Here is a 14,163-nt window from a genome sequence, read left to right on the forward strand (position 1 = left end):
ATAAGTGATAGGAAAGAAAATAGGATAAGTGATAAGAAAAAAAATTGACGAGAACGAGTAACAAGTTTTAAATAAAACTGCAGATTCATGCGTTCTCACATACATAGAATTATTCAGGAAATATTCCAGAATCTGAATAGCAAGACTAATGCCTAAGGAAAGAAGTGGGAATATACTCAAATGAACAACTCATCTGTCTAAACACTCCAAATACTGACTTAACGAACCTACTGTGTATATATAAGGATGGCCTAAGCATTGATTTATAAACAAGTGCGCAAGATATTTATCCATGTTTATCCATCAACTATCAAAGTACGAACATACTATGAAGTAAAAGACCTAATATGAACTAAATACTTCCCTATCTAATGGTAAAAATGTAACTGGAATAATTGGACTAATTACAGAAGAATGGTTAGGAAATGTGGCCAACATTTCCTGACCAGAAATATTATGATTAAAAAAACATCTGCGTACTTAGCCATGAAAGACATAGATCACGAAGTCAATCGAACAGCAGTGATCAGTTGCTGAGCAACAACCTCGAACCCACGCATTCACAAATCAGAGTATCAACAGAGTAATGACAAACTAGTCCAAAAGAAGAAATCAATACATACATCATCCATACATACCTACATCATTCATACATACATACATTATCCATACCTACATACATCATCCATACATACATACATTATGCATACAACCACATACCATGCATACATTCAGACTTAGAGACTTAAGAATCCGTACATACCTCAAACTTCCAAACTAATTCCAGAATCATAGTGTGTAGGATATAAGGATATAAATTATTATAAAGTGTTTAAGATATTGGAGACAAATGTTAATAGAGTAACCCAATAACAAATTATAAACCACAACATCTTTCCACTATGGCAAATCCAAGAACAAGATTTAGAAATAATATAAAAAAATAGTAAGTAATCAAATATTCAAAATATAACACATAAACTGAGATATAGTAGTGTACATTATGATAAGTTCCATAGTTCCATACAAAATATCAATATTAAACCAACGTACTTGTCTGAGCTTACATATTGAAAAGTGCACCATTAATAATGCAACAAAATGATAAGCTCATAAACCAGAGTACTACATAATAATTAAATTAATAAATAATAAATTAAAAGTCATCGACAACAAAGCCAAAAGATGAAATCGAGTAATGTAGGTACCTGCACTACCTGATGGTGAAAAACATTAGATTAAAATATAACAATAAAAATTGAGCTAAAGGCAAACCAAAGAAGAGTTTGGCGCAACCACTGTTAAGTCAATCTTCTTCTGAGTATTGTTCTAAAACTTAATAGACAAATAAGGACTATTATCAATGCTTCTTAGCTAACAAAAAATTTATATTTAAATCTCAACCCCAAAGCATCTGATTTATATAAGCATTATATTATGGTACCCACCTTGATATAATATTATTATCAACATTAACAAACTAGAAGATGAGATGGATAATGGAACTACTTTACTATACAATAATGATTATGTTAACACTACCAATTAAAGAAAAAAAAATTGGATGACCATCTGTAATCATCCGAACCATGCGAATTCAACGTATCATGTATAGAAGCTAATGTTCTGGACTGATATTGCTTTGTGGTGTGTGCCTGTCTTACCAAACAACCCAAATATCAAAAATAACAAATATAAAATATAATCTAAAGTTTGTAAGACAAATATACATATGGAGAAAATATTAGCGACACACCAACAAATCAAAATGCCAGCAAAATATATAAATAATCAAATCAATATAGTAAATAAAGTACCTAAATCCTGAAAATAATTTCTAGTTAGGTGTAAAATATAACCATACTAGAAAAAAAATATATGCATATTGTCAACGATTAATTGTACGTGCAAACATACTACCATTGGTAGAAGGAATAAAAATTTATACTAATAGAACATAATGTCAGATATGTATACTCAGTTTAAATACATAAATAAGTTTCCAATAAAAATACAAAATCCAAACTAAGATATGAGTTGTACCACTAATTCTAAAAATGAGGTATCGAAAATAAACTAATCAAAACCAAAAGCAGCATAAGTCTACTTGTTTAGTATTCGTAAAGTTTTAAAGACCAAAAATAAATCATAAGTAACATGTATACAAAGATATCAAAAAGTTAATAAAACAGAAAATTCCAATAAAAGAAAATTGAACTAAAAGAACTACTATCTTAGAACCATAAAACGGTTGGCCCCACGTTGGGCGCCAATGTAACAAAAAGAAGAAAACTTCTGTTGGAGTGAAAGTAAAAAGAAAGATATACTCCAACAGAAGTAAGGAAAAAAAATACTACTTTGCAGTAGTACTGAAGAAAGGGGGATTAGAAGGGATAGAAGTAGAAGTGGGAAGAGACAGAGGCAAACTGAATAGAGTTGGCTAGCTATAGATGCAAGAGAGCAACTTGACACTCAAGGATGGATACGGCTCGTTTGCATGCCTGTCGAAGAACAGTAGCTCTATATAGATAGTAATGATGACTAGAAGATGAAATAATAAAATAAGAATAATATACTGAAAATGAATGGAGATGAATAATGACTAAAGACGAACAAAATAAATAAATCTAACAAATCATGGGCGCCATGAAAATGATCTTCGATCATTTTCCCAGGTATCTTATACTGCTGTCAAATATTAAATATATCAAACCTGTAATAATGAACATAAAGGTGTAATAAAATAATTGATATACAAAATAAATACATATTTATTAAAAATAACTACTAGATTTTTGACAATCTCTGAGTTACACAAAGTGTATATCATGTGACTCTAAAATGACATAAGTTATACAAAAAGTTATCTCTAAGATAACAACAATAATGTTATCTGTTACAAAATTAAATACCTCTTACATATATATAGGGTACAACTCACATGTTAGTTTGGATTTTGTATTTTTATTGGAAACTTATTTATGTAGTTAAACTGAGTATACATATCTGACATTATGTTCTATTAGTATAAATTTTTATTCCTTCTACCAATGGTAGTATGTTTGCACGTACAATTAATCGTTGACTATATGCATATATTTTTTTTTCTAGTATGGTTATATTTTACACCTAACTAGAAATTATTTTCAGGATTTAGGTACTTTATTTACTATATTGATTTGATTATTTATATATTTTGCTGGCATTTTGATTTGTTGGTGTATCGCTAATATTTTCTCCATATGTATATTTGTCTTACAAACTTTAGGTTATATTTTATATTTGTTATTTTTTATATTTGGGTTGTTTGGTAAGACAGGCACACACCACAAAGCAATATCAGTCCAGAACATTAGCTTCTATACATGATACGTTGAATTCGCATGGTTCGGATGATTACAGATGGTCATCCAATTTTTTTTTCTTTAATTGGTAGTGTTAACATAATCATTATTGTATAGTAAAGTAGTTCCATTATCCATCTCATCTTCTAGTTTGTTAATGTTGATAATAATATTATATCAAGGTGGGTACCATAATATAATGCTTATATAAATCAGATGCTTTGGGGTTGAGATTTAAATATAAATTTTTTGTTAGCTAAGAAGCATTGATAATAGTCCTTATTTGTCTATTAAGTTTTAGAACAATACTCAGAAGAAGATTGACTTAACAGTGGTTGCGCCAAACTCTTCTTTGGTTTGTCTTTAGCTCAATTTTTATTGTTATATTTTAATCTAATGTTTTTCACCATCAGGTAGTGCAGGTACCTACATCACTCGATTTCATCTTTTGGCTTTGTTGTCGATGACTTTTAATTTATTATTTATTAATTTAATTATTATGTAGTACTCTGGTTTATGAGCTTATCATTTTGTTGCATTATTAATGGTGCACTTTTCAATATGTAAGCTCAGACAAGTACGTTGGTTTAATATTGATATTTTGTATGGAACTATGGAACTTATCATAATGTACACTACTATATCTCAGTTTATGTGTTATATTTTGAATATTTGATTACTTACTATTTTTTTATATTATTTCTATATCTTGTTCTTGGATTTGCCATAGTGGAAAGATGTTGTGGTTTATAATTTGTTATTGGGTTACTCTATTAACATTTGTCTCCAATATCTTAAACACTTTATAATAATTTATATCCTTATATCCTACACACTATGATTCTGGAATTAGTTTGGAAGTTTGAGGTATGTACGGATTCTTAAGTCTCTAAGTCTGAATGTATGCATGGTATGTGGTTGTATGCATAATGTATGTATGTATGGATGATGTATGTAGGTATGGATAATGTATTGTTATATTTCTATTTGATATGAAAATTAAAATTTGATAATTATAAACAAAATTCAATTTAATATAAAATATTTTCAATTTTCTCAACCACGGGCATATAAATTTAAAACAACCTGTATACAACAAATTGTTATATGTAATTTTAAGAAGTGATTAGAATAAGCGTACGAAACTCGGAACAATGTGCTTAGAATAAACAAAGTGAATGACGCGTACCATTATCGGTTCTTCTCGGAAGGTCGATCATTAGCCTATGCTAAATAAAACTCAGTGAAATAGATGATAGTTCATTATCGTTTTTCGCGGAAGGTTTCGATCATTAGCCTATGCTAAATAAGACTCATTTGAAAGAGAGAATAGGTCATTAAAATTTGTAAATAGTTAGAAAGTATTTTAGAATGGGAATTAAATATTTTCTTTTGAAATCCATTAAGCATATTTAGAAAGATTAAAAATTGGTTTTGAGGAATATTACGAATGAGAGTTGGTGGTGGAAGATTGATTTGTGAATCTGGAAGGGATATTTAGAAAGTAGGGGAATGGATGACAAAGTGAGAGCAGAATGTTTTGAGCTGTCGAGAAGTGAAGTCGAGTAGTAGACGGTAGTGTTCGAGGAGTGAGAAAGCCGGTGTAGTTCCGTGAGTGTGGAGTATCTATCGTGGAACGAGAAGTAGGCCAGGTCGAGAGTAAAAGAACCTCCTTGAGCCCAGAGTGTCCCGGTAGCTGATAGCAGTTTCGAAAAAGGTAGAACACAGCATCACGACAAAAGCAGGAACGAGAGCTATTCGAGCTAGTTTTTCAAAGGAGAACATCACTGGAAGCCAGGACGAGGTTTGATCGCAGCCAAGGATAGCAGGAAAGGGTTTTGTGTGAGGACATTTTCAGTTCACCAGGAAAAGGTCAGTCTCATTTGTTTGGACATGAATGTATGGGTTTTTCGTATTAAATTCCACATAAAAAATTGAATAACATAATCAATAATATCAGAAAAGCTTCATCAAACTTAAATAGAGTTGTTCCTAATAACTCCTAATAGTTAAATGTTAATAAAAACTTTCAATTGAAAACCAAAAGGAAATAAGATTCACATTTGTAAATGTTATGTTTAAGAATAATAAGAAATAGCAAATATTAAGCATTGATTGCCTTTTAAATAAAATAAAAAATATTTTGATTATAATTGTAACCCATATGTGTATTTTTTTTTACTCTTTTCTTTTCTATCCCGATTAGGAACCATTAAGAAATATTTAGAAGCCACGGAAGTAAGTAATTAATTTATAATTCGCCCTGAGATTGAAAACATATTGATATGTGATCTGGTTAATTAATTGGATTAGTATTAATACATTGATTAAATTAAGTAACATATAAGAATATTATCTCATATCAATAATCAAGATCACATCAACTGTCGTCCAACGTGGAAAGCATTGTAAAGTATTTCTAGTGGCAAATTTGAAGGATAGAAAGAGTAAAGCCGGTATTTGAAAATTTATATGCCTGTGGTAAAAAGTGAGATACTTACATTTGATAACATAAAATTTTAGATCTCTTTAGGTACAAATTTTACATAACTGATTTAATATTTTATTTTTACGATATTTACATTTGATATATTTATTGACAATTTATAATATTTGGGTAAAAAAAAAAGTCGTCTTGGTAACATACTAGTAAAATTTCATATTTGGCGGGGATAATACTTCTTGAAAACAAATGTCTGTGACAAGAAGCCAAAGCAAGGACAACAAAAAACAAAAAGAACATTCAGACCAAGAAGATATTTTAGACACGACAATCATGGCATCAGAACAGCAAGAATTATCAGGAATAGATAAACTATTACAACTGATGCAACTCCAGTCACAAAAACTGGATGACAATCAACGAAAAGTGGATCGAAAAATGGATGAAACACAACAAAAATTGGATCAGAAAATGGATAAAGTGGAGAAAAAAATGGATGACAATCAACAGGAAACAAAACAAGCGATAGAAGAGAACAATAAGAAAATAGAGGAACGCATAGAAAAGTATGAAATGAAAATTAAAGATCACATGCAAAAACAAGAAATGAGAATGAAGGACCACATGAAAGAACAAGAAATGAAAATTCAAAATAAAATGAAGGAGTTAACGAATTGCCAGAAAAAAGAAATGGAAAGTTTGGAAAACAAGTTGCAAAACGCTATTCAAGCAGACATAGAAGAAGTGGAAAGAAAGATTGCGGAAATCAATACGCAACAAAATGTCGGAGAAAGAAGAGAAATGGTTATACATAGCACAGATGACGTGAAGATAAGGTTTGGCGGGGATGTAAGAAGATTACACCCAGTGCCGTTCATTAATAGCCTGAAAAAGAAAATACAACACATCGGAAATTTCGATACAGCAAAAGAAACTATCAGAAACCATCTCAAATATGAAGCAAGCCTATGGTTCGATAGTAAAGAAGAAGAATTCGGCAATTGGCAACAATTTGAACAAAAATTTTTGAATTATTTCTGGGGAAAGGTCCAACAATTGGAAATTAACAAGGAATTGCAAAATGGCAAATACAATGATAGGATGGGTGTATCAGAAAGGACATATGCTTTGCAAATTTACAATAATGCAAAACATTTACAATATAATTACTCATCGGAACAATTAGTCGAACTGATTGCAAGACATTTCGAGGAAACGCTGGAAGACCATATCACATTGCAAAATTACAAAGACATAGATAGTTTATGCCAATTCCTACAAATAAGAGAATCACGTCTAAGAGAAAGAAAATCAAGAAGGTCGCGAGAAGATTACAGGCCCCGAGAAACACAAGATTACAGAGATAGAAATCAAAATAGGAGGGACTATACAAGACGAGATTTTAATCCCAGAAGGGAAAACGAAAATAGAGACAACGGAAGAGGAAATTATGAACAAAGAAATAGGCAATGGAATGAGGACAGAAATCGAGAATACCAGATTAGAAACACCACACGCTCAAATCAAGAAAACAGAAATAATGGTAGACAAAATGAACAGGGATATCGAGAAAACCGAAACAGATCCGACAGACCAAGAGAAAATAGAAGAGAAGTAAATAATACCCAGACAGATGAATATGACGGAGAGAGACATTATGACGAAAATATAAACAACGATGAGCAACCGGCGTCTTTTCACGACGGCGCTCACTAAAAACCAAAAATCAAACAGGAATCTTTTGTCACCCCAAGGAGTTTATTAAATTGGCAGGAAACAACGAAAAGAAAAATGGAGTTAATTTAAAATTTGTGGATGGATTTATCAACGAGAAACCAATTAAAATTATGATAGACACTGGATCTGAAATAACATTGGTCAACAGAAAACTAATAGAAGAAGTTAACTTAACAAATTTAATTTATAAAATACCTAGGGTAAATTTAGTGGGCGCAAACAAACGGACATTGGCAACTATAAATGAAGGCATACGAGTAATGGTACGACTGGGCAAGAATATGTATGCACTACAATGTGTAATAATGCCAAACATGTCACATGACATGATAGTAGGAGTGGACGAATTGGCAGAAAAACATGTAGTGATAGATTTTAAAAATAATACGATGAAACTAACAGAAGAAAAAGAAAAAGAACAGGACAAGGAACATGAGAAACAAAATACGGACGAATCAGGTAAAGAACAAACAGTGGAAATGAATTTGGCAGCGAAGCAAGGACAAAGAAGAAAAAGGAGTAAAGGTCAGAAAAAGATAAAAGAAAATGAAACCTGTGGCTCCTCAAAAGAAGAGTTGAGCCCAGAAGAAGAAAATTTGAGAGTATCAGAAACAAAGGAAACCTGGGATTCCTCAAAAGAAGAGACGGGCTCAGGAGAAGAAGAAATAAAGCTAAAAAATGAAAGTGAAAAGAATATGATTGAAACAGTGGTATTTGAAGAGGAGGTATATGCAAACGAGGATGCAGAATGCACGGTAAACATGTGTGAAGAATCTGAGAAAAAAGACAGAAAATTGATATGTGGAGAAGGGAAAGAAAAAGAATTGCGGTTGATGTTAAGAAACTACGAAAATTTGATCAATGAGGAAAACAGAGTGGCTAAAAAATACGAACATTAATTTGAGGTGAAAAACTTGGGAAATTTTCGATCAAAGACTTACCCGATTCCATACAAGTATCGACAAGAGGTGAAAGAAGAAATAAATAAAATGTTGGAAGATCAAATCATCGAAAGATGTGATTCACCGTATGTTAACCCGATTGTGATAGTAAAGAAAAGCAGTGGAGAATTGAGATTATGTGTAGATGCCAGGAATATCAACCAGCACACTGTATCACAATATGAATCACCTATAAACATCGAGGCCATTTTTGGAAGAATCACCGGGTCACACATATTTTCGAAAATTGACTTAAAACACAGTTTTTGGTTGATACCGTTAGCTGAAAAGTGTAGAAACTACACCGCTTTTTCTATTGATGGTATTGTCTACCGGTTTAAGGTAGTGCCGTTTGGATTGCAGAGTGCTTGTGCTGCACTCGTCCGAGCTCTACATACCATTTTGAATCGCCACGAAGATTTCATAGTTCATTATATCGATGATTTATTAATTTTTTCACAAGATACTCAGAGTCATCTGAAACACATAGAAATAATTCTGGAAGAATTGGACACAGCGAGATTGAAATTAAACATTGAAAAATGTCAATTTTTTCAAAAAGAAGTCATTTATTTGGGTTTTCAATTGGACACCAAAACAGTAAGATTATCCGAAGACAGAGTCAAGCTCATAGATGAATACCCAAGACCAACGAATTTGAAAACATTGAGAGGTTTTCTTGGCACGATTAATTATTTTAAAAAACTGATTCCCGATTTGAGCCAAAAGGAAATCCCTCTGATAAAGTTGCTTAAAAAAGAAATAAAATGGAATTGGAAAGAAGAACAGGAGGAAGCTTTCGAAACATTAAAACGAGAATTCGCAAAAGGAACGAAAATATACCACCCCATTTACAATTTACCTTTTATACTCCGAACTGATGCGTCCATACAAAAATTTGCAGGAGTTCTGTCTCAAATACAAAACGACCAAGAAGTGCCGATATGTTTTATATCGCGAGTGACTAAAACACATGAGAGAAAACATAGTGTTACAGAATTGGAGTTTGCCAGTGTACTATATTGCGTAAACAAATTGAGGTTTTACTTATTGGGAGCAAAATTCACAATCGAAACAGACCATGCAGCTTTAGTACATATCATGAAGAATAGATTAGTAAATAATAGAATACATAGAGGTATTCTATAATTACAGGAGTATGATTTTGAGTTCCGATATATAAAAGGAAAAGACAACATAATAGCCGACGCTCTAACACGGGATGAGGACACGGGAAAAAAGGAAACAATTACTCTACAGGTGGGACTAAATAGATTAATACAAGAAGAAGGGATATATTCGTTAAATGAGATAAGGACAAACCAAGAAGACCTAGAGGAAAGAGAGAAAAGAAGAGCGGAAGTAGAAAATGACATATATTTTAAGAGAATAGACGGAAAGGAACTATATTTAGTGACACAGACATTGGCCGAAAAGATAATAAAGAAATTACATGAGGACAATGGGCATATCGGTAGCAGAAAAGTTTGGCTCGTTTTTAGGGAAAATTACATCAGCCGACAGGATTACCGCATTGCAAAGGAAATTACCCAGAAGTGCGATGTATGTCAAAAATATAAGAGTCGGAATTTCAAAAACGAAAATGTTGCCAAAAATATTGAAGCCCGAAACAAACTAGACATTGTAGCAATAGATATGTTAAGCGATCTAATTATGACCACTAAAAGGAACAAACATATTCTGGTAATGGTGGATGTGTTTTCAAAATACGTAAAATTATATAGTTGCCGCACCACAAAGGGGGAGGAAATATTAAGAAAAATCGACAATTTTATAGCCATAGTAGGAACACCAAAAAAGATCCTACTGGACAATGCAACGTATTTCCGAAATGATCGTTTCAAGGGACAACTTCGAGAACGAGGAATAGAGACAAATTTTGTCAGCATCAGGCATCCACAGAGTAATCCTTCGGAACGATTCATACAGGAAGTGACGAAATTTCTTCGCATTGCAACAGATGGTCAACATCGCCACTGGGACAGGAAAATGGCGGAAATAGAAAGGTATCTAAATACAATTCCGAGCACAGTAACAAAAGAGACCCCAGAATACATCATGAAGGGTGTATTGCCGATAAGGCCATGGGAAGACCAAGAGCCAAAAGAATATCAACAGGTGATTGAAACCGTACAGAGAAGATTACGGCGAAGCAACGAAAAATATATCCAAAGACAGGAACAAAATAGAAAAAGAAGACCAGTGACTTTCCAAAAGGGTGAAAAAGTACTCGTGAGGGCATTACGAGTATCAAATCTTCCTGGGGCCATTTGCGCAAAGTTGATGCCTGTTTTCGAAGGCCCGTACATCGTGAATAATGAAAATGGGATAAATAGTTATGAGTTGAGGCACAGGAACTCGGAAAAGATCCGAGGAATTTATAATATTCACGATGAATACAAATATCACGAATAAAAGACAGAATTACATGAAGTAGATAGTAAGTTAGGATATAAGACGTAGATTAAAGTAAGGAAATATACAGGGAGTTGGTTTGGCCTCGAGAAAATTTATTTAAAAATGCAGATAAATTTTATCGAATACAAGGCGGGGATTTGTTATATTTCTATTTGATATGAAAATTAAAATTTGATAATTATAAACAAAATTCAATTTAATATAAAATATTTTCAATTTTCTCAACCACGGGCATATAAATTTAAAACAACCTGTATACAACAAATTGTTATATGTAATTTTAAGAAGTGATTAGAATAAGCGTACGAAACTCGGAACAATGTGCTTAGAATAAACAAAGTGAATGACGCGTACAATTATCGGTTCTTCTCGGAAGGTCGATCATTAGCCTATGCTAAATAAAACTCAGTGAAATAGATGATAGTTCATTATCGTTTTTCGCGGAAGGTTTCGATCATTAGCCTATGCTAAATAAGACTCATTTGAAAGAGAGAATAGGTCATTAAAATTTGTAAATAGTTAGAAAGTATTTTAGAATGGGAATTAAATATTTTCTTTTGAAATCCATTAAGCATATTTAGAAAGATTAAAAATTGGTTTTGAGGAATATTACGAATGAGAGTTGGTGGTGGAAGATTGATTTGTGAATCTGGAAGGGATATTTAGAAAGTAGGGGAATGGATGACAAAGTGAGAGCAGAATGTTTTGAGCTGTCGAGAAGTGAAGTCGAGTAGTAGACGGTAGTGTTCGAGGAGTGAGAAAGCCGGTGTAGTTCCGTGAGTGTGGAGTATCTATCGTGGAACGAGAAGTAGGCCAGGTCGAGAGTAAAATCTCTCGGGGCTCTCCCTGGGACTGTAATTCTACCTCGACGACGGTGGGAGGGCCGAGTAACCGGTCGTGGTCCCTAAAAAAAAAAAAAAAAAAAAAAAATTGTGAGGGGAGCACGACCGATGAAACCAAGAACAGTTCCAGCGTCCAGCGACTGTGCACCGGGTGGTCGCCGGACACCGCCGCTGGACGCTAAAAGGCGGCGCAACTGAGGCGAGCAGTTGCGACGCCTTCGCCTTCAGCAGTCGTATTTCACCCTCCAACTTCCCTGCGACTACTCTAATTCCTAAAGTTAATCTCGCCCACTCCAGCGTTGTGGCCGGGGGTCGATGGTGGAGCCCCACGCACCATGCGGGGGCTCTGCCGTCGAACTCCGATCACAAATCTCTATTCGAAATCTTTTTCGACATACCCATAACGAGTAGCCGCCATGTCTTACCCCGCCAAAGTACCTTTCCCAACACACATCCACTCCCAATCCCGCGTAACAGTGGAGGCAGCAGTTACGCGGAAATTCCAGGTAGCCTGTGAATACAGGCTGCTACTGCGTCCGGAGGCAACCGTGATAAAAAGCCTAGAGGAGTAAACCTCAATAAAATAATCCCCACTATCACGGTGGAAGGCATCGTGCCAAAGATATGAGAGATGCGAGGGTTAGAGCATCACAAACGATCCCTTCGGGATACCTGGCGACCTCCCGAAGAACCTAGCCTTAACGTGGTAAGGGCGCACTGCCACGTCGGACGCGTAGCACGTCCCGACTCGTGGGAATTCATATGAATAAAACCAACTCAAAAAAACCTAAAGGAAAAAATAACGACGACCAAAGGCAAAAGGACAATGACGACGCATTAATTAGTAAAATTGAGAATAGGGAAGAACAGTCGCAAGACGGCACAATAGATGAAGATGAGCTGAGAAAGTTTGAAAGGGAATTGCTACAACGGCACGATCAACAGCCTAAACTAAACAGGTCGGGTGCCATAAAGCACTCGACACTTGTAGGGGAAGAAATTAATACAAGAGAAGAAGAAGAAAAAGAGGAGGAAGAGAAAGAAGAGGAAGATCCCTCGGTGAAAATCCTGGAAGCGAAAGCCTTCACAGAAAGTCACGATGAAAAAACGGAAGAAGAAAGGGGAGGAACTTGGGAAGATATAGAGGAGAGTGTTTTAACAGCCTTCTTGTTCGACGAAGAGGACAGAAGAGAAATGCAGCAAATGAAAAAAAGAAAAGGGGACAGCCTTGAGATAAATGAAAAATTCAAAAAAGAAAAACTTGAAGAAAGCAAAAAATATCCAGAAGAAACCGACAGGGAAAAGGTCCAACGGAAAATGAAACAAATACTCGATATACTTAATACAGAAGGCCCAATAGAGGACGAAAGAATAAGAATGAAAAAACTCATAGGGGAAATTAACTCTATGCAAAACAGAAAAATTAGCCCAAATCAAACAACACAAGGGGAGGAGAAAAATATAAGATGCGAACAATGTAAAATTAAGATCGAGCAAGAGAGACAAAGAAAAGAAACAGAAAAAATAATAGGAATTGTAAACAAGGGAGGAGACATAGACACCTTTAGTCAAATCCACGAGAAGAAATGGGAGGACAAGGTGTTTGAAAAAACGAAGTGGGAACATGGGGGACTGCAAGAGACAATTGAAAAAAAAGAATGCATAATAATAACTAAAAACGAAATAAAAGACGGAGGGGTAGAGGGCGTCATAAGAACGCTCAGGGAAGAAGTAGCAGAAATCATTGAGGAATGCAAAGTGGGCGACATAGAGTACATAGAAAATGCAAAGAAAAGCTCTATGGCCAACCAAAGGAGGCAGTGGTACACATATGTAACCAAAGTGGGTGAACAGGGAATGTATGAAATGGCTGTAAAGGCCATAAATATAATAAAAAAAAGGGAGAAGCCCCCGGAAACCGTTAGAGTCATCGTTAACAACGAGATAAATAAGGAAGATGTGCGAAAAGCTCTCGAATTTGTGGGGAGAAAAGAAAATATAGTATGGGAAATAGTTATCAGAGGGAAGGAGATGGATAAAGGGGAGAGGCATGAGCAGGAAGAAGCGCTCCTAATCAAAACGGGGGGGAAATCATACACTGATGTATTAAAAGAGATGAATCAGAAAATTGATATAGGGAAGATTGGCTTAAAAGTAAATAGGCTAAAAAAACAGAAGGGGGAGACATCCTCGTAAAACTAAAGGGGAAGGGAGCAGCGGAGAAACTGAAGAAGGAGATGGACAGTAAAATAACGGGAATGAGCATGGCTGTTCGGAAGAAAGAAAATTATTTTTCCATCACGGCAATAGACCCTGGGTTTACAGAAGAACAGCTAATAAGCGCGATAACAACATATACCGGTATCCCCGAGGACGAAATAGATGTCAAAACGCTACGTATAAATAGGCATGGGGAA

General features: G+C 34.5%; 1 protein-coding gene across 1 annotated transcript; it reads left to right on the plus strand.

Moving 5' to 3' along the window:
- The first annotated feature begins 12,508 nt into the window (after nt 1-12,508).
- Nucleotides 12,509-13,942, plus strand: LOC126886264 (neurofilament medium polypeptide-like). Its single transcript, XM_050653134.1, has one exon. The coding sequence runs from the start codon at nt 12,509-12,511 to the stop codon at nt 13,940-13,942; it is 1,434 nt and encodes a 477-aa protein (XP_050509091.1).
- Nucleotides 13,943-14,163: the final 221 nt, after the last annotated feature.

The sequence above is a fragment of the Diabrotica virgifera genome, chromosome 6, assembly GCF_917563875.1.
Source record: "Diabrotica virgifera virgifera chromosome 6, PGI_DIABVI_V3a".
NCBI classification, from domain to species: domain Eukaryota; kingdom Metazoa; phylum Arthropoda; class Insecta; order Coleoptera; family Chrysomelidae; genus Diabrotica; species Diabrotica virgifera.